At 36.5% G+C, this 26,996-nt stretch overlaps 1 protein-coding gene across 1 annotated transcript in view; it reads left to right on the forward strand.

Annotated features, from left to right (window-relative positions):
- The window catches only part of GRM8 (glutamate receptor, metabotropic 8), a 347,214-nt gene that overhangs the window by 141,868 nt on the left and 178,350 nt on the right, over nt 1-26,996 (forward strand). The window contains exons 3-5 of the mRNA XM_009883656.1: nt 10,125-10,260; nt 10,742-10,896; nt 12,062-12,199. Of these exons, the coding sequence (XP_009881958.1) occupies nt 10,125-10,260; nt 10,742-10,896; nt 12,062-12,199 (429 nt within the window). The remainder of the gene's footprint in view (nt 1-10,124; nt 10,261-10,741; nt 10,897-12,061; nt 12,200-26,996) is intronic.

Raw genomic sequence — 26,996 nt, forward strand, 5'->3', positions numbered from 1 at the left:
CATTGGAGAAACTTCTACAGGGGTGTGGCACACCCTTCATACCTTGAAATGTTTATTTTTTTAATCTAAATACAGTTTAGCTCAGATGGACGTCAGCTGATTTCAGATATTATAGGGTAACATTCTTTGGCTTGCTGCACATGGAACCACTCAGAAATTATATTTCAATTTAATTGCAAATTCTGATATAAAAAAGTTAAAACAAATACTGAATTTTTCCATAGAGAAAATAAAATATTTACTTCTCAAGTGTTTAACCTTTTTGTCTCAGTAATGTTTCTGCATCATCTTGTACTGAATAAAAAGCTTAAAACCCCCTCAAAATGATAGATTCAAAAGAAAAAAATCACATTTTAATTTAATGCTTTTGGTATTGCTAAGATAAAAGGAAAAAAATAATCCAGTATGTCTTTTCATGCTTTAAAATTTTGTAAGTTAAGGGCAAAATATTTCAATTTTAATGAAACTGCCTTTGCTTAAGCTAACTTAGGCCTTTGAAAAAGATTCTGATTGATTTTAAGTGTGGAAGAGGCCAAGGTAGATGATGACAGCTGTCTGTTTGGGCTTGAAAATCTTTTCATTTTTAGTCTAATCCATGAACAGAGCTCCTCATATATGACATCATCTCTGTAAGACAATCATGATTTGGAAGAGAAGTTCAGCTTGTTCCTGCATGGCTGAAGTCAGTGTGGCTCCTGGTGGCAATTTCCAGGAAAGCAGATTAGGCTTTTTGAGCACAAGGTCACAAGCGAGCACTCGAGTAATGTTAGCATGGGCTTAACTTTAGTTTAGGCATGCCATGTGGACAATTTATGCAGTAAAACCCATTACCTCCGTGTGCAAGATTTTGTTGTAGGAGACTATAGGAAAATCTATATTATATTTGTTTTCTGGGGATTAGATTTACCTACAAGACTCCCTATCAGAAGTGAACCCTTCTTGATTTTCATGAAAAAATTGGGCTTGTAATTTCATGTAGGGAAAACCAGATAATTCCCTTTTCCCAGTTTCAGACAAAACTTAGCTGACAGGTATTTGGTTTTACTTCAGATTTGAGACATTTTTTTTAACGTCACATGCAAGCTCACACATCAGTAATCAAACTCAGAGTTATCTTCATTAAAGTTAAGTAAGTCTTTACATGCAAACTATTTTGATAGTTCAAATGCTGAGAAAATAAATATTTGATGACCACAGAGAACCTAAGCTAAACAACATATGACTAATTTTAAGAATAATTCCCTGATACTAGGCTGTTTGGTTAAAGGAATACATAAAGAAAGATGGAAATAACTGCTTTTGCCACCAACATTCTGCAAGACAGCAAAAAGCAGAAAGGATTAGTTTTGTTTTGTTTTGTTTTGTTTTGTTTTTTAAAATTCCAGTGACTACAAGAAATCTGTGGTTATTTTATGACTGCAAAGAAGAAGAATGTCTTCACTTATGAAAGCAGACCAAAAAGCTTCAGAATGAGAACATTAATCACTGCTGGTATTTTTCTTAGAAGGAATGATTAAAAGTCAGGTTCCGCTGCCTGTGTACAGCGTTTAAGGGCAAAGGAGGTGACTGAAGGAAATCTCTGAACATCATGATAGCAGTAAGAGGCATGCAAGGGGAAAATAGGACATCAGCCTACCATTAAAATAAGGCAATCCAGGACAACTTAACTGAAAACAGTCTTTTATATTACTGATAAAATATTTAAAATAAACAGGGCGGGGAGTGGAATAAAAAAAAATGTTAAACTGAAGATCCCTGTAGGGAACAAATTATCCTAAAAGAGGAAAGGTTATATTTATATAGAAATGTTTTTACAAAATCCAGCCCTTCTTGTGGTGGGGTTTCTTTTCCTGCCTAAACATAGTTATAAGGAGTACTATGAGCTCCTGTGTCATCTTCATGATGCTGAATACACACATCAGGGATTGTAACTATACTTGGAGGTGAACTGGCGATTTGTATGCCTGACCCACCTCTAGAATTTTTTGAAGTAGCCATTTGCATCTCAACTCCCTAAAACATCAAACCCAAATCTTTACTGCTACTCAAGCCTGTGAATTTTAGAGAAATGGAGGAAAGAATAAGGCCCATATTGAAGCAAATGTACTGTCAGAGAAAAATATGTTAGGTAACCACAGGCCAGGGTTTGGGTTCACACTATTACTTTGTTGTGAAGTAGAACTGATTTTACTTAAAAAATAAAACAAAAACCCCCCAGAAAATCTTTTAGAATTTAGACATTTATGAATTTTTTTTTCATAACCTGAGTTTTCCTGATCTTTAGAAAACAAACAAAAATAAAGAGGGCTTCCTTTCCTCATTAAAGATGATACATGGCAAGTAGCCAAAACCCAGAAAAGAAGCACTATATTTCTGTTTCTATGTTATGTGTTTGCAAGTACTAAATCTGCAAGTAGGAAGAACCATGTTTCCCCAGACAGAGATATTTGTACTCACTGTGATGATAAAAAAAGACATTGCTGTGAAAGCGTTGCAGCAGCTGACCAGTAAATGTGACCAATTTCAATTACATTCTTTTGGCCACAGATTTTTTTGAAGTTTGACTGGGCACCTCATGTCCTTTATGAATTAGTTATACAGTGATTCACTATGGAGAGGAAAATCCCTCTCTCACAACCTTAAGAATTCATTCTTTTCAGGATTTTTTTTTCTTTTTTTTTTCTGGGTATGTGATTTTTACCCATTCATAAACATCTCTAATGTATATACATTTTTGTTTTAGCCTCTCACTTTCAACACTGTGAAAGTTGGCTTTCATTTACACAAATAGCACTAAAAAGTCAAAGGATGAAAAATGTGTTGTTCGTGGGTTTTTTTTTTTTTTTTCAAATCTAAAAAAACCCCCACATCCATAGTTTTGGTGATGGTGAGAATAACCCTTGCAGTTATCTTCCGTCAGATACTGGTGTTAATGGAAGCTGTAGCTGTACATGTGGAACTGTTTCTTCCGGGGTGAAAAACAAAAAAACTGTTCAGAATGGAAGCATAAAATAACAGATCTCTCTTGCTTCATATCACCTTAGAGACAGACTCTCATGACTGAAGCCAATAGCCAGTAGTCTTATATGGAGCCAGAGCTGTTTTTTTTTCTTTCTTCCTTTTCTATTTTAGAATTAACATCTGCTTTGCCCATGATGTAAGTATATGTGTGAGTGCATGTGTTCGTGAAATATGCATGGCTGTATGCCTGTGAATACATATAGCAATGTAAAAAAAACAGATTTAAATGGAATGGGTGAATTGTACTTATCAGAATGTTTTGGGTTTTTTTTCATGGTTTCACTGGTGTCTTATAATTTTGAGTTATTTTTTCAAAAGAATTAATAAAAGGAAGGCCCAACAAAAAACTTTGCCAAAAGGCCTTTTCTAAAACACTAAAATAAATGACAGTGACATGTTGAGCCCTTAAAAGCTGTTAGTTTTGAGTAGAAAAGCTCATGACTGTAGCTGATGTGTTAGTGAAAAAGCATCATCTACCTGCTTGTGCATTAAAAACATCTTTGTCCTAAATATGAAGGGATTTCAAGAAAATGCATTTTTACTTAAATAAAGGAAAAAAAGTCATCACTGTATGAGCTCAAAACGCAGACTGGTTTTGTCTGTTACAAGATTATAACAAAAGCTCTCATCCTCCAGTATGTTTTAGTGTGTTGGATACTAGGTGCCACTTTTGTCCATTCAGCGCAAAGTATTACTGAAATTATTTATTTTTTTAAATGTTTCTCTTTCTACTGCCTTATATCAAAAAGTATCACTGCTATTGGCTGAAGAATTAACTGTCTTTGCAAAAGTAACTGAATTGTTTGCTGAGATATTTGGTGAGCTTCCGAGGAAACGAAAAGCCACAAGTGTTTAGGATATTTCCGTTTGGCAGTTAGTTGATGACTGCAACAAAGGTGGTATACTGCAATGAGATTTTATTTAACTAGGTTTGGACATGAATAACAGTGAAGATGCCATGGCATGGACTTCAGTGAGAGGCAGAAGTCTCAGGTTCTTATTCGAAACGCTCAGCTAGCCTGAAGTCCATATAGGCATGTTGGTGATCGTAGGGTTTCTTGGGGTAGTTAAGTGAAGGTAGCTCTGCAACGAAAGCACGGCTGCATTCAGACCTCCCACCTACAGTACTTTGGCATTAAGGAGACATTTACATTTTGAAGAATTATTGCTTGTGAAATTTGATCTTCAACTTCAACTTATATATTCCTAGGTGTCACTCTCTGTTGACTCATGCTCTAGAAAATTATTATTAAGGTCATCTAGGGATACGCAAGAGGATGGCAGCAAGTTGGTTGTGGTTTAAATAATAATTCCCCAAAATTTCTGATTGTCAGCATCAGCGAAAGTCCCAGGCAGAACAGTCTCTTACCTTATTTTGCTTTAACATTCAGGTTTCTTAGCATCTAAATTTATCAAATAACAAACTGTCTGCTTAAAAGGAAGTTCTTGATGGATTCACTAAGTCACAAGTCTATCCTGATTTTTGTCAATGGAACTTGAGTGTGGAGAATCTTGTTTTTAATATCTCAAACAATCTTCATGCTGAACTGGCAATTGGAACAGACTTTCAATATAACCGCATCTAGGTTTTCTAGACATTCAATGTAAGCAAGGGAAGGACTGGAAAAGGAGGAGAAATGTAATTGTCTGGTTTTCCTCATGTTCTCTTGCATCATGTGATACTGTCAGAAGTGTGAAGTCTCCTGTCAGACAGAGGCTGTGTCTGCCTGTGACAGCACACTGTGTGCCTCACAGGAGAGTTTCTTACTGAGGCTTCTTCTGAGCCTCTGACATCTGTTCCCCTACTTGGAATAACTCCTCTGCCTCCATATATTTCTGTAATGTCTTTTGGAAACATTCCACAGGCCTGCATTAAAATTTTCTTGGCCTAGTGACCAGTCACATATAATTAATCTTAAAAAAAAGAAATTGTATATTTGAAGGCAGCTGAGAAAGTACCGCCAGGTAGGACTGGGTCGCAGATGTGCGCTGGCTGTTTGTCTTGAGGTTTTTCAGGAACAATGTGATTTGTGATGAAGCTGCCATGAAATAATTGACTTGCAATGATGTGTGCTGAGTCAGGTGAGGCATGCCTCCTTATGCTAAGAAATAGATAGCTTGTCAAAGCAAGCACAGAGCTTGATCCCTTCCCCTTTTACAATGGTAAGGCTAGGTATACACACGGGGAGATAAAATAGTTTAGGGGTAAACTGGTTCTGAGTAGCATGGTTGTGGTCCCAACACTAAACATATTTGTACTGAAAACTGTCTTCAGCTTTTTTGATACAAAGAGAGTGCCCTTTCTTGTGTATCCTACTTAGTTGGTCCATAATGTAGTGCTAGATCCTCTCTGGGGTAGGAGAGAACATGCCCTTGTATTTATATTTAGCTTCATCTTTCAGTCTTTGCTGCAGGAGAGTCATTTGTTAGTGCAAGTTTTCTACCAAGTCTGCTCGCTATTTTCCAAATACACACTCAACATCACTTCTTCTGACACCCACCTCCGCATACTTGAGCATTTAATGGTTTACAATTAGCATGCCATCTTGTGACTTCAGAACCCCTGAGAGCTAGAATGAATATTTATCATTATCAAATCACCATAAGTTTAACCACCAAAATGATGCAGGTACTACATTTCCCGTTTGTTTTATTCTTTTTTTGGTAGACTCATTGCTGTAAAAGCACAAAAAGAAAGGGAAAAGCTCACTGATCCAGCTTAATGACAATATCTTCAAAATCTACCAGTTTTTTGTTTGGTGATAACTTATTTCTCATAAGCTGTGTTATACAGAGCACCTGTAAGCAAGCCAAGCCTAGCATGGAACAATTTGTTTAAGATGTGATTTTTATCACAATGGAGAAAACAACTCAAAAACATATTATTGCAGATCAGGACTGAGTATGTCCTAATTTTAAATGCACATGAGTTACCAGCTGCTAACCATGGTGCAGAGCTGCTGGACTGAGCCCCTGGTCATGAGTGGGGCAGTGCCTGCCGTGAGCCTAATTTCCAGCTCCCACCTCTGCTCTCCTTCCCTTCATCGTTCCCTGTCCCCAGGTGCTGGATATCACACTTGATAGCTGTTAGGCAGAAGACAAATGGATACTTATCATCACTGGCACAGTGCAGTTTGTATTAATTGTTTTATTCCTCAAATTAAGTTCTGGGATGACTGGGTACAACCTTAGTTTTACAGATCTGAGGACAGACAAAAGAGGCTTAGCACAGTTTGGTGCTAAGACTTTTTTCTTTTTTCCCCCAGAGTAGTTAAAGAACTTCTTTCCAGCAGTGCCATCTTAATGTCTTTAAAATGTGTGACAGGTGCAAACCCTTAATTTAATTTCCTCTGTCATGTATAAATTAGGGAATAGGTACAATAGGACAGGGTACAATTATTGCTATCTGTTCCTAGTTGAGCTACCTGAAGTCAGTCTGTCTGTTGCCCGTTCATAAGTCCTATTAATTGACCGGTTTTGAACACATTTCCTTTTTGGTAAGAAGATGGTTAGCTCTCATTTCCTTGTACAAAAGTTAGATTAATCATAATTTTAGCAAAGGAAAATTTAGACAAAGAAGGATAGCAAACATTTTAGAAACCAGTAACAGGGGACAATCGGTCATCATGCCAAATCAGTCAGAAATGCTGACAGGGCAAAACACATAGACACTATTTGTTCTTATGATTCACAGCCATAAATCCTCCAGGGGCATTAGGTGTCTGAACCATCTGCCCTTTGGCACCTCAGCAGCAAATGGTAAATCCATTGGTACCATGTACGAGACATCTGTTCTCAAACCCTCTTTCATCTTGATTTGGGAACTCTGTCTTTTTTCACACTTCATAAGATTATCCTAACTGCTTGCCTTAAAACCTGTCCTTTTAGTACCTCTGCTAGCTTTTTTTTTTTTTTTTGAGGAATAATTATTCCTTATTCAGTTTTCTGGCTCCAATGAATCCTTTTCCTAGACACTCATCTCTCTCTGTGTCTGGGCACTTAGCCCAGGCTGTAGATTTCAAAGGCAGCGGGGTGCTGAGAGGTTAGACACCGTAATGTGGTAAGTACCTTTGTGGATCTAGCATTTCATCATTAACTGAAAATTGATACTCTGTTATTTGTTTGAACAACAGCTGTATATGCAATATAAAGATAAGGGTGTACACAAAGTGTTTTGTGCATTGGAGATAGCTTACACAATTCATTATAAATGTAGCAACAAGGCTGAATTGCATTTTATTTTGTTCCTGTTAGCACTTAACACATTCTTCAATGTAGAGATGCTAAGATGTACAGTACCGTCATGACTGAACTTGCTGCTGCAATGATGGAATGGTGTTTCTTCTACACCATCTTGACTGAAAATAGCTTTTTTAGAGAGTGCAGTTTTTCATTGCTTGATGTCCCTTCCACACGGAATGTAGATGGCTGTATATAGTGTATTATATGTACACATTTTGTAACATTTGCATTTGAGTTTTCTGTGGAAATTTTTTTTTTTTTCCTAAGGGTCATTGCATGAATAGAAATGGTTGGAAAATGTACTCTCAAAATTTATGATGTAACAATCTATTTCTTTATGTCATTTTTTAGGATCTGTTTTACTTTTTCTGCCCGAATGACTTTGGGGACAGTTGAAAGCTTGGCACAGTTTTTCAGGGTTTTTTTTTTCCTTTTTAACAATGAATTGCTGTTTGTTAAATTTACAGGATGACTGCTAAATATTTCTCTTACATTTCAGACCTGTTACTTGAGAAAGAGTTTGCAGTAAAGGGCTTTTTGAGTGTCTATCACAATAGCTTAATATCACTTTAGAAAACTGGCTAAAGCTTTTCATAGTACAGTGTCCATCTTTTCATTACTAGATTGTCAAAGATATCTGGTGAATATGAGGGTGACCTGCTATATGGGCTCATCTGTTGTTATTGGCAAATTAGCTGTCCGTCATGGGGAGCCAGGCTGTTCATAAAAACGTGAAGAAATGTGTTGCCAGAGAAAGGCACTCTATTTCATTTTAAAGCAGATAAGACTAAATTATTTATGTTATGTCTTCATACTATTTATAGATGGTAAAGAAATGTGTACAAACAATTTTTGTTAGAAATGGCAGATGTTCTGATTTGCAAATATTATGTCTTTCATATAAAGCAAAAAAGAATGTGGGATAAATCTATATGATAGTATGCATCTCTCCATCTAATAAAATAATAATGTAACTTCCCCAAAAATTGATGCATAGCTAAAAAAGGTGGTATGTTTGCCTGTGACTAAAACTGGCTGATTTCATTTGCAAGCTGTTATTCTTATACTGTCAGTTGATAATTCCATGCTTCATTATGCCATGTCTAAACTTGATTCCAACTTAGGATCTGCCTCTGCAGAGAACTGTTGATGTCAATGAGATTCTACAGAGGCAGAACAAAATCTGATAATGAATCCTCAGGATCTTCTAAATATTACATATGAGTAAAAGAAATAAAAAAGGCTTCATAAATACCTTTATTTTGTTTGTTTTGCTTAAAGATTAAATACATTCAGCTTAAGACAGCTAACACAAGCGAACTTTGAAATTTCTTCATGTAGCTCTGCATCCCAAACTGCATCTGGCTGGACACCTGTTTTTGTTCAAATCCTGTCACTGACAGTGTATATCAACCTAATTTGTAAAGTACTTAGGAAAAACATAAGGTTCATACTTTGATAGGTCTGACAAAACTGTTGAGAAAGTTGGAGAGCCTCTCCATCTACAACATAGCTATCTAACTATGACTTTAGTTGTCTAATTACCTTTAATATGGAGGTATGTATATGCCCTGAATGATTTATACATGAGAAAATAAATACTGGCATTCATTAAAAATAGAAAAGCTCTTTTAAAGCACATTCTTATTCTCACTCATGCTGAAGGCAATCTTTGCTGTGGAAGTATTTAGATGCAGACATACAAACATTATCATTTGCTTTGCCTTTCCCTAGTAACATGTCACTTTTTGTTAGAAATAAACATTTTCTCATTTTCTTCATTTCCTGGTTTTATTAATGATTAGATTCTCCATAAGAGGCTCTTATTTTGGGAGTAAAAGGCAACAGCAAATATTGGTGGGAGTTAGATGTAACAATGCGAATCAGGCAATGGTTCTTAAGAAAAAATAATTAAAGTAAACAAATCAGCAAACAGTCACACAAAGATGATCTGTGGTATAGGAAGTTGGTGCCAATCTGGACTAAATATTTCATGAAACAGGCTCAAGGAATTTCTCTCCTTGTCTGTTCAAATATTGATCACAGTGTTGTAACTGGGAAGTAGAGATTCCCCTGAACTGGTATATGAAAACCGTTAGAAATCACTGAATTTTTGTAGGAATTTGTCTCTATTTGCAGGACAGGTAAAATGTAAAGGTTTCAATAAGCACTTTCCTCCTTCTGTCAGGAAGAGATATAAATATCGTCTCTGAGTTTGTGTTCATTTGCTGATTAGTAATTTAGAATATTCACTGACAACCCAAACCCTCTTAAATAATTAAGACAACTTAATTAAGAATGTCGTAATAACAATTAGAAGTGATATGTATGTATTCGTTCATAAAAGAACATTTCAAGTTCTCTACTTGATTCTGTAACCACAGCATTTATTGTTAACCTTATACTCGCTGCTGAAAAAGGAGAAGTGTATGATAGTACCTGATACCAAAGAGCCTCATTGCAAACGTAGGATAACTGTCAAATTATGGCTCCATGGTTAAACGCAATCCTGTGGCAAGGCTGGGTTCTCAGCTGCCATAGGTTGGGGTAGGTCTGTGGAACTCTGTCCAGCTGAGCTGGAGTATAGTGCTTGAGGCACTGGCTAGGATGTTGTTTTAAATTTTATATATAAAAAAAATAAAGTAACAGCTACCTGAGTTGAACTTTTTTATGCAGTATGAGTGCCTAAGTTTGTACAGTGCATATTTCAAAATAAACAGATAAGGTAACTTTTGTCTGTGTTGCTGTATTGCAGATTAGCATCATGTTTTCTTTGCCTGCCTGGTGAACCATGGATTACCTGAAGTGTTGATATTTAACGTGCTAAAATTATCTTTTTTTTCCCTTTAAATTTTTCTTAGGAGGTGTTTGCATTGCTCAGTCACTCAAAATCCCTCGGGAACCAAGACCAGGAGAATTTGAAAAGATCATCAAGCGCTTGTTGGAAACTCCAAATGCTCGAGCAGTGATCATGTTTGCGAATGAAGATGATATTAGGTGCCTATTTCCTAATTTTGTGTGTTAAAGACATTCTCTCTTCACAGAGGTGCTCAATTGGCTGACGCAGAATAGAGCAACACAGGAGGTTTCAGATTTAATCCCTTGAAAAAATTCTTGGAACTCTGGTGATAAGAAATTGAGTTGCAACTGTATAGTGGGCTGGTCCTTTATTCTGTGGAGATCTAACCTGTTCCCAGTTCCTAAGAGTGCAGCTCCAGTAGGTTGTTATTTGGTGACTGAAAAGGAAGAAACCAATAAGAATTCTAGAAAAACATGGCTAAAGATGAAACAAATTAACTTGTATGGTACTGTATCTTGAGTTCACTACAGCTGTTGTTGAATTTGCTTTAGACTGTGAAAACTATTGACTAATTGGTTAGTGAGAGCCTACTTATGCATAGCCAGAATTAATGCTAGGGATTCTCAAGTTCTTTGTAAATGGAATTTGTTTAATTGGCTGTTTGTTGTTTATTTGCAGGCGAATACTGGAAGCAGCCAAAAAAGCTAATCAATCTGGACATTTCCTCTGGATTGGCTCAGATAGTTGGGGGTCAAAAATTTCACCAGTTCAGCAGCAGGAGGAGATTGCAGAAGGAGCAGTAACCATTCTGCCCAAAAGAACATCAATAGATGGTAGGAATGCACATGGCACAAACCCCTCATTTTCTGACAATGTTCAAGCACCCTGGCGCTCTTAAAAAAGCAATTAAAAAATCACATAGTCCTTGATTACAGGGAAATCAGGGAAAACTTGAGTTGGCCTGATCCAATATTTATTTAATGTCTCTATTGAGATGAGGAGATGCTGAATCTGCAATTAGGCAGTCTTATAATTGTCTAATAACTAGAGCAAATGTGGTGGAGAGCTTCTTACCCATAGCCTGGTGGTTCTTTGGGACAAAAAAGGAGAGTATCAAATGGATGATAATTTAACACATTCTCCTGGGAGGAGATCCATCTAAGCTCTGCTTTTCTTTCCTAAGCTTACTTTAAAAAGCCACTATATTAACATTTTCTGACTTGGTGGATGAAGTGGAAGCTGTTAGTTTGAATCAGCTTATTCCTGGGATGGTACTGGACATAGTAACATCTCTTACTGTCTGGGTAAGTGCTCTAAACTAGTAAACAACTAGAAAAACTGAGCACTATTGATGCTACTTGGAGAATTCAGCCACATGGAAACATTTGTAAAGAGCTTAATCCAGATGGTATGTGTTAGTCATGATTTCATTATGGCTGTTGGGTTGTAGGGATAAGGCTGGTGCCAAATCTGACCAGGTCTCAGTAGAAATCTTTAGTTTCTTAACTAGGGTCATTAAACATATAAATAGAAGCAGAATTTTAGGCATCCTGGAAGCCCTCCGGTTCAACAGGGAGGTACCTGGTGATTTCAAATGGCCTTGAAATGATATTTGTTTGGGTCACAGTCTTTGACTAAGTAGTGATTATAGAATTTCTTGTAGGTACCCAATTCTTTATTTGGGATATCTGTGTGTTAAAAATTTCCCTAACTGTCTGTATTGCATTTTTTAAATTATAGAATTCTGCAGGAGCTTTAGAGACTCTTTAACTGCTGTATTTAAAAAAAATCTTATTCTACAGCAAATATGGGATAATAAAAAATATACTATTTTTTAATCCTTAGATACCACTATGCTCATAAAATATCTTATTATAGTAGGTTTTAACTCAAGCTTTTTCTTGTTCTGATGTTTATACAAAGTTTATTATTGTATTTACATTACTATTTTTATACTGTATAATATTTTAATGCTTCTTTCACTTCTTTTAAATGTAGGATTTGATAGATATTTTCGGAGCCGAACACTTGCTAACAATCGAAGAAATGTATGGTTTGCAGAATTTTGGGAGGAGAACTTTGGATGCAAGTTAGGATCCCACGGAAAAAGAAATAGCAATATCAAGAAATGCACAGGTAACTGTGAAAGTAAAACATTATCTGTAAGTTGTTCAATGGAGTGCAGGAACAGAACTTCTTTCTTTTCATCCGTTTTCTGGCCGCCTTCAATTCTCCAATACAAATTATTGTGTTGTAAGAAAAGTATGACATTTTTTCTCAAACCTGAACAAAAAATTCATGGGCAATGTTTGAGAAGTTAGTAGCTAATTTGCACAGATCCAACGATGGTACAGATTTTGTTAAAGACCTGTGGCTGTGGTTCAATTCCATTCATGTTTTCAATGACCTCCTCTCTCACCTCATCTATAGTTGTCAATACAATTTTTTTAGGGAACAGGCACATCACAGTAATTCTCATATTGTTATCTCTGAAGCTTATACAGAGAAAATTAAATTTCTGTTTAAACTAATGAGGTCTTGATGATAGATCAAGTCATGAACTCCTTATTTAGTTTACAAACTGTGTTTGAGGATGAAATAAAAATCAAATCAATATGTCCTTTTTACTTGTCCTCATGTCAAAAGGAACTCTAGGTTTCTTTATCATACTATAAAGCTGAAAGTCTCTGTGAAGTTTGAGCAAAAACTCTATATAACTGGCACTGGTGTTCTCAAACCTGCTTGCTCAGGCATCATACCCAGCCACAATTGTCACGACAGGTAATACAGCAGTCGCATCAGTAGATCTGAGTTTCATCTCACCTATGAGATGTTGGCTTTTTGTTGTTCCTTGCAGGGTTTACTGGTTACAAGGTTTTAAAGGCTCACTCACAGAAGACTAAAGATTGTTACCTTTAGGATCCTGTGATTACAGCAGACTGTTCATGTTACTTTTTGTACAGGTAGTTTTTCCTAATGTCAGGGCTCCCAGTGTCATTTGCTTAATTACTGCCACCACCCCTAGCAGCATTGGTAGCAACCACCATCTATGCGACTAGTGGCAGCAGTAATACCCAGTGTTCTGCGCTGCTTACGTAAGTCACCCATGTGCATTGATTTCCCTACCAGTGTTTGCTTTCACCAACTATTTTCCACATGGAACATGAACTTCTCGTGCTGTTCCAAGTTTTCTGGCTGCCTGGTGACACCGTCATGCAGCTGTTGTTAGGGGGGTGTGCTTCCAAACTTTCTGCAAACAAAAGCTGCACACCAGCACCACCCTTCTCCTGGGTTTGTCAGACAGATGAACCGTGCAGTTTCCATCCACATGCGCTGTTAATCCTGCGCTTCCTGAACCATCAGATTTATTGTGTGTGTATAGTGCCATCGATTCAAAGACTTACTGCACTGGGCTTCACAATGCACAGATATATCTCACACAGAAATATGGAAGCCATGTGTGCACTCTCTCATTTCAACAACAGCGCCTTGTTTTCTGCCTTTTACCGCGTACTCCACAAAGAAAAGGAGGATATTCAGTTCCTCACTGAGCTAAATGATAGCTCATTACTCTAATCCTTTACTCCTTGGCCTTGATTCATTCAGCAGTAAGTCATGGCTGGGTAGTTACCCACGTCTGGGAAAGGATTATTTTGTTTTTACTATTTTAAGTGGAAAATAGATGCATTTTTGAAGTTCTTCAGGTGGAATGAGTGGTGTATGTGCTGTAGTTTGGGAAGCTCTAAATGTTACCACAGATGGTTGTATGACTTGTTTCAGCCTCATCACATCTGTCAAATTGAATTACCAAATGAAAAATAGTGCATAAAATGCATAGGCCATGCCTTGATAGATTCAAAGTAATTTGCTGTTTGAAATGGATATCTGTATACTTTATGAAACAAAAATGTGGTATGGTCTCTGTGCCTGAAAACAGAAAAACCCCATATTTTCTGCACAGATTAAGTTAACATAGTATCAAGGGATGGGATTAAGATGTGGGCAGTCTCATATGAAGGTTGCACAGGCATTTTCACCTGCAGGGGAAAAAGCTATAAATTCTTCTACAAGTAAGAGTACCTACGAGTGATAGGACCCTTGACTAAAACCACTTAAAGGTGGCTTACTACAATAGAAAAGACACTTGGACAACAGCAGACCTGAAAGAAGATGGTGATTCATCATGATCACTATGCTTACCTTACTCAAATTTAAAGAGTTGGATAAAAAGAACACCAACAAAATGTGTTCATTTTAAGTAAAATGAATCAAGAGATGAGTGTGGAAGTTCAAAATAAACCTCTTGTGATTTAAGGAGAATGTGTGAATTTCCCCTCCTCCCCCCCAACCCCAAGTCTAGACCAAGAGAATCACAAAAAGCATCTTGACCCACCCCAGTTCATTTGTCGTGGCCTCCCATGCACAAAAGAGAGGCAGCAATAAAATCCTGGCTGGTTCTTCATACCACAGCCCTGAAAGCAGACGAGTCAGCCTGCCGTGATCTTCTTCATCTGCTAAAGATTAAAGAGGAGAATATCCCATCTGTGAATATAGCTTTCCCCTGAAAGGCCAAAGATGTTACTTCATGGCCAAGTGTGCCCTGAAATAATGGTGGTAGATGAAAGAAATGAATGAACCCCCAAATTTCAATAAGAATATAGGAGCTGTTATGTTCAATTTTTTATAACTTCATATTGAAGGCACTGATCCTTGGCCTATCCCAGTCGCTGGTTTTCTTTGAAACTTTTTGTGTACTTTCTCAGTCCTAAATTTTAGCTCAATACTTAAAAGGAATGTATTCTCATTTCTAGTTCAGGACTTGAAGACTGAACTTATAAACACCATTTATGCCAATTTTCCCATATTTTACCTGGGCACTGCAGATAATAAGATCCTCTTTGTCTTTTGCCCACCAGTCCAATTCATATATTGTGTCAATATCCACTGATACACTGAAAGAAATCCAAAAGTTTGAGATACAACTATAATCTGAAAATCTTCCTCTCCAAAGATATTAAAAGGCAAATTGATAGGTAAAAGTTTTCTCAGTTTTGAGATGTGTTTTGTTAGGCATTCCTGTTTATCTTAGCTAGGAGGTACTTGAATCTTTTTCTCATATGACATTTGTAATTCCTAACAACAACAAAACAGATATCCCTGTTCCCTATTTAGTCAAGTTATCTGTTCATAGCTTTAGATTTTTACTACCTGCAGTCAGGATGCTACCAATCTAATCCAATTTCAAGCTTTTTTTTTCCTACAAAGATACTAGAAAATGTTTCATAGCAAAGAATGTTTCTCTTTTCTTTTTCATGTAAAATCAACATTCTTTTTAGCATGGAAACTCCTGAAAGCAGTTTCCTGTCTTTCAAGGTTAAGAATTACGAAAGGGCATAAATGTTATTACCTCCTTATACATACCTCCTGTTCTTATACATTACTGATTATTATAGTCTAGTGTTGTAATGGCTTAAACAATTTATTTAAAGAAAACTGCTATTTTAATACTGTTTAAAAATACTGTTTGTTTGTGGTTGGCATTGCTTCTTATTCCTAAAATAATTTGTGCTTTGGAGATACATAAAATAATAACTTTCTCTGGAGTTTGCCTGATCATTTTCTTTCTGATTTTTGCCAATTTACAGAAAGCAATGATTCGCCAAAACTTTGAAAAAGTAATTGCTTTGCCCCTATTGGTTTGCAACTAGCTCTATGTGTTTCTGAATGTGACTGTGCATTGATCAAAACATCAAGATTAAAATAGTTCATTGAAAAATATTAGAGACTTTTTTGTTCTGACCTTTCTGGAACTAAAAAAAAATAATAATCAAATTAGGCCATTAACTGAATAAACATGAAAAAATTATTCAATGAATACCCTTATACTTTTTCTAATTGGGGAATGGGAAAGGCATCTGCAGAGAAAAGTTGTTTGTCTTACTACAACAAAACAGAAAAGAATGGAGCACTGCAAGGATTGAACTGTCTGTAGAGGTTACAAGAAGTCTTACTACATACTTACATATTTACATATTTATTCAAGGTGCAGGTTTTCTATATTCAATAAAAAGATCTTTAGTGAGACATGAATCTTTCAGGGATCTTCAACAGCCTTCCTTTAGCACTGGAATCTCTTTGTGGGAATGAGAAGTGAGAAGAGAAGCTTTTAACTCTTTCCTGTGCCCCAGCAGAAAAAAGTAAAGACAGAGACAGCATTCATCCTTTGCTTACCTACATTCTTCAAGAGCAAGGGCTTGCATCGTTGTTGTGGGAGATGGCAGAGACGGTATGCCTCTTGCTCTGCTTTAAATATAACATCCTGGAGAATTTTCCCATACACTCACCTTCCTGCTTGACTCAATTGTTGGGCCAAGTTTGTGGAAGCTGAAGATTTAGCATTACTTAGAAACATTGTGGACTGACCAGATATATTCCTGGTATTGTGTTGTTAACTTCAGCTCTTGGTTGTTGAGTTATTAATTGTCAGTCCCACCTTAAGGTAAGTTTTTAGACCTTGTGTTTCTTAAGACATGTAGAAAAGTATGAATAGAGAGATTTGAAAATGAAACAAAGATATCCCAGAGTCCTCTTTAAAAATTGCGTTGAATTGTGGGGCTGAAAATATGCAACATCACTCTCAGGAGACCAAACCACAGTGACAGAAAAAGAAAGCGGTATTAATGATGAAAAGCTAAGGGAGAAAAGTAAGAATTAAATTAAATATACTCAGATTTGCTTCCATTAAGCTCGCAGAGTGTTAATATTTGATTTCATTCTAACAAATTCTGAAGAAGTCCTCTTTACATATATATGTGCGTACACATGTAGATACTTGTGTTTACATACATAAACAGATAGAAATCTAACATGAAGTAAAGTTGCTTACTGTATCACGTTTTAATGTGTGCAATCGTAGCCTCAAATTCAAATCTGACATAAGAAGATCCAGTTCCATTGAGATTTGTTCCGAATTTTCCCCATAGTATCCCTTCAAGGCATGCATTTATCATAGTATTTGCAGTCGTTGAACAACAAAATGTGGCCTTTCAATAAAACCTCAACAAAAATGTCAATTAAAAAAGCTCCTTCATGCACATCCCTACAGAAGTAGTCTCTTGCCCTGTTTTGTATGGTTAGCATTTTAACTACTCTGCAAACCTAATCAGCCTTTAACTGCCTATAATGACTGACTGCGCTGCTAAAAATAAAGATGGAAGAGTTCCCAAAAGCATATAGAGACCTGTGTAAATTAGTCTAATTTCAATTTGCTGTATCAAACTGAACTATTTGTTTCACTGAAAAAAAAAAAATCACAGTGCAGTATAATAGACGTCAGGCATACCTAGGAACTTTACATTATTTAATTTTTTTCTCTTAACTAACCTCTTCAAAAATACAATTGCATGTAGAAATATTAATAGAAAGAAGTAGATTTCCTCATGTGTGTATGGAGCCACATTCTGAAAAAATTATAGAACAAATTGAAAATTTTAGTAGCAGAATGTGAATCTTGCAGAGGTGCAGTGCATTGCTATTTAGTTTGAGTAATGGTTCCATTACCATAAAATCACTCCTAAAGAGACCTACACAAAGTTTAAAAAAAAATTAGCACAGATGCAGTTAAGACACATAGTAAGTTGTACCACAGTTCCCAAAAGGCACTAAGGCTCAGGAGGGACTGTTTTTGAGCACACAGAAAGAAGCGTATGCTCTCCCTCTTTGTGTGAGTCGAGTTTTGTGACCAGTATGTTTAGGCATGAGGTCAAAAAGGCAATTCTTATTCTTTCTCTTCTTTTGCTGTTTGCCGTTTTCTTGATTCTCTTTTGAAAAGTAGCTTATAAACACGTTGCAGAATGATTTTTGACTTTTTATTTATATTTCTAAAATGTCTATTGCTGTTTTGTGTAAGTACATGTAAAAACCACAGTAGTCAGATTTGCAGCATGATAAGCAGGAGCCAAGTTGACTGTTGAATCTTTGCTTTTAGAGCATGATCATTTTCAATACATTGAATAATTATTCACCTGTGAAATGCCCCTAGTTTATAAGTAATTGTTCACCTTTTGTGGAAGGGAGTTCAGACTGGTCATCTGTAAACAGATGCAGATGTGTTTTAATCTACCGAGTAGAATTTTATTGCAGAAATAGACCCAGCAAAATCAATGGGGCATACATAATGGGCTGTAGTATAAATCAGTGTAGAAAAGGAGGTCAGAATTTGGCTTTTAGTGGATAAGTGTATCCATTAAATGTACCAATTATAGTTCAATATTTCCAAAATATTACTTGTATCCAATATTTGAGATAGGTGTTTTTGTATGGAGGGTTCTTATGAAAGGTCAGGTAGAAGCACAAGTGTCCCCGATTTGTGGTAAAATCGGAGTACAGGGGAGGAGAGGTATATTTGTTACGTTGAATTTACACTGGTTTAACTGCATGGCTGGGCATAATGATTTTGACCCACATTCTAGCTCTGGACGAGTACATGTTCAGGTTTTGCAGGTTTGCCCTTGGGTGGAGCTCATGAGGCAGGATTTACTTAATTCTTTAGCTTCTGTCAGGCCACCTCCACATGTCTTATTAAGCTGCTTAGACTGGTATGACTTACCCTGTGAGGAAGCCTGTCTTTCTTTATGGACTGCAAATAGACCTAGATGACTAATTTGGATCAGGTGCCCCATATTTAGATGGCTGAAGTCAAGTGAAATGAATCCCATTCCATGGTTGTGTGGATCACCATCTTCTCAACATAACAATCTGCCTTCACAGTTCATGCAAGTTCCTGGTGATAACTCTAATATTTGCTTGTATTAGTTATGAGTATATTACTTAAATGTTTAGGGGTAATTTAGCATCCTTACAGGTATTTTCACAGATAGAAACAAAAGGGAAGGTAATACATGGTAGTCCTCTGTACATAGATTATCAGCAACTATTCCTCAGATCTCGGTATGCGACTATTTTGCTATTGATAATACCATAGATTTTCAGGATGCAATATCCTGTTGAATTATGCAAAATATTTCAAAGGGACTTGTTGACGAAGGTTTATATTTCAGGTTTATATTTAGGCTTTGTTTTAAAATGAAATATTTAATTATTCTGGCCAAGATCCTTTTATTCTGTGATGAGATAATCCCAGGAGACAGACAAATTAAGGCTTTAAAATCTTTGATGAATCTACATAATGTACGTGATCTGTCACTGAGGCAAAAGCAGCTGGTATTGCGATCTCGCGTGCCACGTACACTGTGGAAAATAAGTTGCTTTCAATTTGTTGAAGTGATACTGGGGGATAAGGTGTGCTTCCATTAGTGGTATCTTCAACTATAACAGTAAATAATGGGTGATTAATGCTGTGGGTTTTTTCTACTGTATCTCCAGCATTTGCTGAAATTTTGGCAGTCAAGGATGATCTTAGTTGATTTGTTACTGTCTTAGTTAAAATTCAAGACAGTGAAAGGGAAGGTCTATGCACTACATACATTCCACCTGACCCCAGAAAATAATTAGACCCAAATGCTTTCTAAAGCTCTGCAGTCACGGGGCAGGTGGTGTGCTGAGGCCATGGTCTACCACGCTGTTCAGTTTTCCCTTTCTTCCCATCTGTTCCCTGCTTTTCCTTGTGCTGAAGTATAAACTCTTTGGGTCAGAAATTGCATTTTTCAGTTGTTTTTTTTTTTTTTTTCTTTTGAACAGTTCTGTTCCTGTTTTATTCTTTCAAGCAAAGAAGAAGAAAAACTAGCTGGCATTTGCACATGCCATAAACTTGTTCAGAGGAGGCCAGTGGAATTTAAGTGCCATGCAAGCTTTGTTTAGCTTAGAAAATAAGGGTGCTTTTTCACTTTCAGTGTTCAATTCTGAGTATTGGTAGACTTTTTCCTGAGTTGTACCCTTGAAAGAGCAGTTCTTCAGAGACTCTCAGATAGATCAACAATTATTCTCCCGTCTTGAAATGAACAAATAATTTCCAGCACCAGAAGCACTTCAAGGTAACATTTTAAATTGTATCTTCCTGTGACTTTTGAAACTACAGCAAACAAGAAACAAATTCATTTTATTCCTTTTAAATTTTGAAAAAGAGCTTGAGACTCAAGAAGTGGCAGTTTTACAAAAATTGTAATGTTGGCTCAGAGAGTGATAGAATAAGCTCTGCAATTCACTGAACCTTCTTGCAAAATACATTACATATAAAATCTGAAAATATAACAAACAGTCCACGTGTATAGATTACTAGAATAATAGATTTTTCTTTTTAACATTTTGGACAGAAATGTTAGCATCTGCCAAAGGCCACAGTAGAGAAAAGCAATTTGCAAAATTGAATAGTATGACTAAGAGACAAAAAGGCCGTCATGTGTTCTGCGTCTTAGTTAAAAGTATGTACCATTCCTCAAATTCTAGATAAAAAACTATCCAGAAAGAACAATGTACAGACCACAAATTAACCATTGGCTTTGTAATTAGTAATTCCAAATAAATAATAAACATAAGATTACAAATGGCTTTCAGAGAATTTGGAAAGAGAAAAGGAGTCTAAATTTGCTCTATAAATTGCTCATTATTTACTGATAGCACACACATTCAGGGGTTTAATTCCTGGAACTCATTGCTTTTATTTTTTAATCAGACTGGATATGTATCATTTTAACTCTTCTGCAAAATTATGTTGAAATTAAATCAGAAGAAACTTGTTCATGAACTTTTGATACCTTTCCACTGTATTTTAGGTGAAATCTGTAGTTGCAACTGTGTTTTAAAAAGGGAGAGAGCAAAAAATATTTCAAGGAAGAAGAATTAATTCACTTATTAGATTGTACAAGTCTTCACGTCAGCTAAAAGAACAGCAAGTGAGAATGTAAAGGTCTTTCACATTTGCAGTTTCTGTGTGCAGTAGGGTAGTGTGGAACATAAAATTCGGTGCCTGACAACCTACAGGAAAAAGGGCAAATAAATCTACATATTATACGGTAGCTTCTGCACTTTTTCAGCAGAACTGCCTGTGGCCTGGATATCAGCCTTCATGGTAAAACTTGCCTGGTGCTCTCTGTTAAACATTGTTCTGTTACACAGGCTCTGATTGACCCATACCTTTGCAAGGTGCCGTATGAGACTTTCAGGTCTTTATGCAGAGATTTGGGTTGAATTTTGAATGAGTAGTAAGGTCACTCTCCATTTTACTTGAACTGTTTTCACTAATTCCTCTGTGAAATTGTCTTTCATGTAATTTATGATGATAATAAAGGAAATGGGCTTTGCAAAATGAGACCAAAGATATTGCAACTTAGTTGCACAGAGGTAAAGTACAAAGGATGAATAATGGCCAAAGCTTCAATGCTGTACTCAAGTGTTGCTTTATTGACATGAAGAGGTATGAGATTTGAAAGGATATGGCCCCCCCAAATGACAGTAATAACTTGATTTTTGTGTGGAAATCACAGAGAGGTCAGTAATCAAAGGCTGAGTAGGATAAGAAAAGCTTTAAAGGAATGATCAGAAAGGAAGCTACATTGCTTTTCACTTCAGAAGATAAGAGTTTTAGATCTTAAAAGTAAGATGAAAATAAGCAGAGCTTTATAGACAGGTTGCATGGAACCTTGAAATAGAGACAAGAAGTTTGAACACCCTGTGAAAAGGGTAACCAACCAAGCATTTGGCCTCAGTGATACTAAATTCTAAAATTCTCTAGTATCGATGAAAGGAAAATTGTATGTGGGAGGGAACTGAAGTGCGTATTACTCCTTGAAATCTCTTTTGGTCTGTTGTTATGTGGTTCTATTTTCCACAGTTTATCCTTTTTGTTTTTCTCATTTTAGCATGAATCACTCTTCTGAAAAAAAGAATTAAAATTTCTTGCAGTCTCCTTCACTGTGATATTGAATCATGTTGGCTTTTGCTTTTAGAGACTTTAGGATCAGAGCTGTATGTTTACTTTCAGTTATATATGTGACATTAAAAAAAAAAGAGTGTGTGCTTTTAGAATTTGGATGCTGCTTTTAATACCTACCTTGTCTTTTTATAGTGTTCATTTAAAAGAAAAAAATCAACATTCTTATATTATTTTTTTCTTCTGTGTTTAGTTATTTATTTGTCTTCTTTTTTTAGAAAGGTGTATCAGAGCATATTTTGGTCGTGATTACAAAGGCGGTCATTTGTAGTCCTATCTGGAATTGGGTCTGGTGCACACTTCCAGATAAAACCAAACATCCCTTCTCTTCTTTGGGTTCTCTGCTTGTTGTTCATGTTGGTCATTTTCAGTGTCTCTGTTTGATGCTGTTTACCTGTCTGAAATGTGGCTATCTGAAATTTCAAATGATCATGTTTTCTGCTTCTTCAGTTTCTATAACTTTCTGTAGCATTTCATTTCCCTTGCTGCTGTTGTGGCTGAGTGGCCAAAACCATCATCCTCTATGATCACACACAGAGTTCAATTCTGTGACACTTGTTGATAGGGTTAAATTTTAACTTCTTGCCGCATCTGTTCTTTAATATATAGCTCTAATTCTGCACCTGGTCTGATGTCATTTGTCGTTCCTACACATTTGTTTCACGGTGTTCAAGTCTTTAGTAACTCTTTTATAAGACTATGTACATTTTGCTATAGCTCAGTACATCAATTCCTTTATTAACAAGTTTTTTACTAGGATTTTTGTTTTCCAAAGTCCTCCTTTTTTAAGTGGAGTTTTGAATGCTGGTTTAAATTAGTTCTTATTTGAGGGTGAGGAACTCAATTACATTCTGATCAAGTGTTTCAGGTGTAATTATGCCTTCAAAGAGTTTGCTGTGTAATATTTAGAAATACAGCTCCAATCCTGCAAGGTAGTCTGTATGGGGCACACTTATGCATCTGTGCAGGACTGCACTGAACTCAGAAGCCTTTCACAGCTGAAAGGATTCAAGAATGATTATGGCAATGTGCAGCATGTCTTAAATATATTTTTAATCCACGTAGAAATATTCCATAGCCAGTTCCACAAAGAAATAGTAGTTTTAAGTGCCTGTACTTTGCCTTCTTATGATACCTCCCTAGAGAGTAGGTGGCAATTTGAAGAACTGCATTATTAATACATTTCACTGGTCATATTTTCTGTTCTTCAACTTTGTATGCAATTCATTTCTGATCAAAGGATGATGATATAGCCCTATTCCTTGTTTGGTTTTTTTTTTGGTATCCATACAGATCTACCCTCTGGGGTGTTCCATTTTAAAATATCACTACAGTGTACAACATGCATGTGTGTATGTCTCCATATGCACTTATTCTCCTATATAAAATCTCCTTTCCCTCTACCTTGATTCCATTGTCATCTCTATCTGTATGCAAGTCCACAGAGGATGCCTTTGGAGCAAAATATTGTGCCTTTCCCATCCCCCTCTCCTCCCTCTAATCTTTGTGTCACTGATCTTCAATTCAGCATAGAAACTCTAAGCGGGAGGTAAAGAAGGGCAGAGGGAGTTATTGAGTCAGAGCAGGATGCCTGGAGAAAGGGGAGATGAAGCTGTGGGAGCTGCGACTTGGGGCCGGACCTCTTGGCGTTGACAAGCATTGTCAGGCCACAGGAGAACTGTTCCCAGTCCCCTCTCCCTCATTCCTAATCTCAGATGATAGTTATTCTGTTCAAAAAACCAGAGCATTTCCAATGACTGCTGTTATACATTCAGGACCTATTTTGGATAGTGGGAAAAAATACAATGAGGGTCAAAACATTTATTCTTAATTTGTTATTCAGGAAATCCTCTAGAGAAGTTGAACTGCAAAGAAGATCAATCTTCTATTTCAAAAAGAAATTTGACATTTGGAATTGAAATTAAACCAGACCATTTTAAAATGCAAAGCAAAAGAGAATTCTACTTTAATGAAAATAATATAGTGTGTTATCCAACGTAAAAATCAAATGCACGTAACCAAAAGTTTCAAACTGGTTCAGTTCTAAAATGCAACAATCATATTTTCAACATTGTGCTGATTTTCTTTGTTGTTTTCTCTAGAGACCAAAATGTTGGTGGGTAAGGTTTTTTAGAAAGTATTTTTGTTGTGATGGAAATACAATCTCTAGTGAAATGTAACTCGGCAACAAATCCTCCCCATAAGTCTATAGTTTAAGATGACAAAAAAGTATGATTTGGGACCCAGGAAAAATAATTTTTATCAAATAAATGCAAAATAATTTATTATATACAGTACAAACATCAACAGCTACCTCTGCAAATGTTTATCTAGCACAGAGCTGATGGAGACAATAGTGACAGTGAGTACAAATGACATGCTCATTATCATGAATCACACAGGTAAATATGTTGACATTGATGTCTAGTAATTTTCTATGCCTCTGGACAATGGATTTATCTTTCTATGGGGATATTTTTCAGAAGAGAATATCTAAGTTATGTGTTTCATCTCTTCCTTGAAATCAAAGATGTGATTGTAGAAGTAGAATGTCAGGTGGGAGCCGGGTATACTCACCACTTAACATTTATGTATTTCCTGAAACCCAGCTATGTCAACAACTACAAGAGGTTGAAGCTCTCTGGAGGATGCAAATCTCATGCTCTTACAGAACTTTATTAATTTTAAATTTATTTCCAGAAATAACAGCATTCATGTCACTTCTCTTATCCTGGCCTATGACCCCCGGAAAAAGTTAGGATGAAACCTTTAACAAATTACTGCACATGTGCCACAGCAACATGGTACTCAGCTTCTTTGAAAGACTGAGTTTTGGCAGTATCATGACATTAGAAATGAAGTAAGTCTTGTTCACGATGAGTTATTGTTCAAGAAAGCTGTCGTTTTCTTTATTTTTAGTTGAAATTATATTGATAATTGTGGAAATCTTTAACACAAGCTTTTCTTGTTCAGAAGATTCCTTAATGTTCTTCCTTATTTGTGGGGACTATTGTATTGTTAGGAAATTTAGAAAAAACAAGTCCCTCTTACTGATGGATAAACTTTTCTTGGCCAGGCATTAGAGCAGCTCTCTCTTTCCTGTTCAGGATTCGTGCCATACAACAGACAAATTCTTGGTTATTCACAAGCCACCCAGGGTAAGAATGCACTCAGCTACCTGGACACAGATTTCATCCCGGCTGTGAAATTTTGTAGCAGGCTCTGGTGGAGCCTCTAGCAGCTGTGAAGGCTGAACAGTCTTCAGGGCTCCAAGCAAAGCAAAGTCTCCAGTCAGTTCAGTGGATATTTTATTTTTTTGTTACGCCATGTGTAAACTTTGAGATTTCCTGTTTCAAAAGTGTGCATTGTATTCCTACACTGTGGTTTCACTGCCATTTCAGCTACTGATAATTTAGATACAGAAATTTGCCCATAATTAGAAACTGATTGCTAATTCAAATATAGACAGATTGTTAAATTTTAGGGTGTGATTTTGATTCTTAATGTGATTGCTTGTAGATAGAACTATGCTTTTCAAACCTAGGTCCATTGTTCATTTTATACCTGTCAAAAAAGAGAGAGGAAAAAAAAAAAGAGAGGAAATGTTGCTTGTATCCTTCCCCAGATCATGTATTGCGTACCTGCTTGATTACTTAGCTGTTGCATGCAGTGATTTATTAATTATAACTTCCTGGTCAGTAGATCTGTGCCACCCCACAAAAAGCTTTTACACCTGTAGACGCTGTCTGGCCTGTCATCTTCTACCTCCCTTGGGCTATGTCACTTACATAAACAGAGCTTAGTGAGGTGATTCTCAAATGAATTTCATATTTTAAAGGTTAAATATTTTAATTAGAATTCAACTGTGAGGAAACCTAGCGGACTCACATGGCACTAGCAGCCTGAGACTGGTGAGGCTGTGTGTCATGCCGCATGCGTCCCGGTATTGTGCTATGATGCTTTCAACTTTGGGGAGTGGATTTCTCCCTGATTTTCCTTTGATTGCAGTGTGTTGCTCCATACTACAGCTAATCATTCTAATCACAAGGGGAAGGCGATAATGTTTCAAACTGGCCTTTGGTAGTTTGTTAAAAAAGACCATTCAGAGAATACAAGATGTGCAATTTATAACTCAGGTGCTGAACTTTCCCTTTCTGAGATGTGAGAGGTTGGGTACAGCTCTGAAAGAATCTTAAAGCTCATAGAAGTCTGGCTCCGTGGCACTTGAATATGTGTACAGGACAGAAATGTAGATAATTCTGGCAATGAAGAAGGAACCCCAAACAATGGCTGAGGCTGATGCCTGGAGCAGAAAATGCTAATTTGTCTCAACTGTGAAATATGGAGAGTTTGGACCCTAGAACAGATGGGAAGAATTATAGTGTTGAATGCATTTCACTGTAAGGAAGGGAGAAAGGAAAGGATTTTATTTTTATATTGCCTTCTTATTAAATGGTTTTATTTCTCTGTTATTAGCTTCTTTTCTTCACCTTCTGCTCTCACCATAATCCATTCCTCCTCCTCATTTGATTTGGTCTGTAGAGTTTATTGAACTATGTCAAATCACTCTGTATAAGCAACTTTTGGATTAGCCCTTGTTTGTTAGGTCTTATCATCAGAGTAATTAGGTACATTCAGGTAGGGTTCAAAAGGAACAAATAGAGTGAGTTTTCACTGCAACTATGCAGTGTGATAGTCCTGCAAGTATGAATTGTTTTGACTGTTCGCACTTACAGATGCCAGTAGTCTTTTTTTTTTTTGTGGCAACTGATCCCCAGTTGAGGCTCATTCTCCTTTACAGCTTGAATGCATGACTTGTTTCCATTAGCACTGTCAGGGTGTTTAAAATCGACTTGCAATTTTGTTTCACCTACATGGTGACTCAATAGTAAAATGCTTTAATAAAAGTTGAGAAATAATAATGGTATTTACCCTTGGATTTAGCAGACTTTGAGGATGTATCTTAATAGTGTCACAGAACTGGTGCGGGTTCACACAGGAATAGATTTATTTCTTATGCTCTGCTAAATTTCCTGTGGAATGCCG

Source organism: Charadrius vociferus, unplaced genomic scaffold (assembly GCF_000708025.1).
Source record: "Charadrius vociferus isolate BGI_N301 unplaced genomic scaffold, ASM70802v2 scaffold43, whole genome shotgun sequence".
Classification (NCBI taxonomy): domain Eukaryota; kingdom Metazoa; phylum Chordata; class Aves; order Charadriiformes; family Charadriidae; genus Charadrius; species Charadrius vociferus.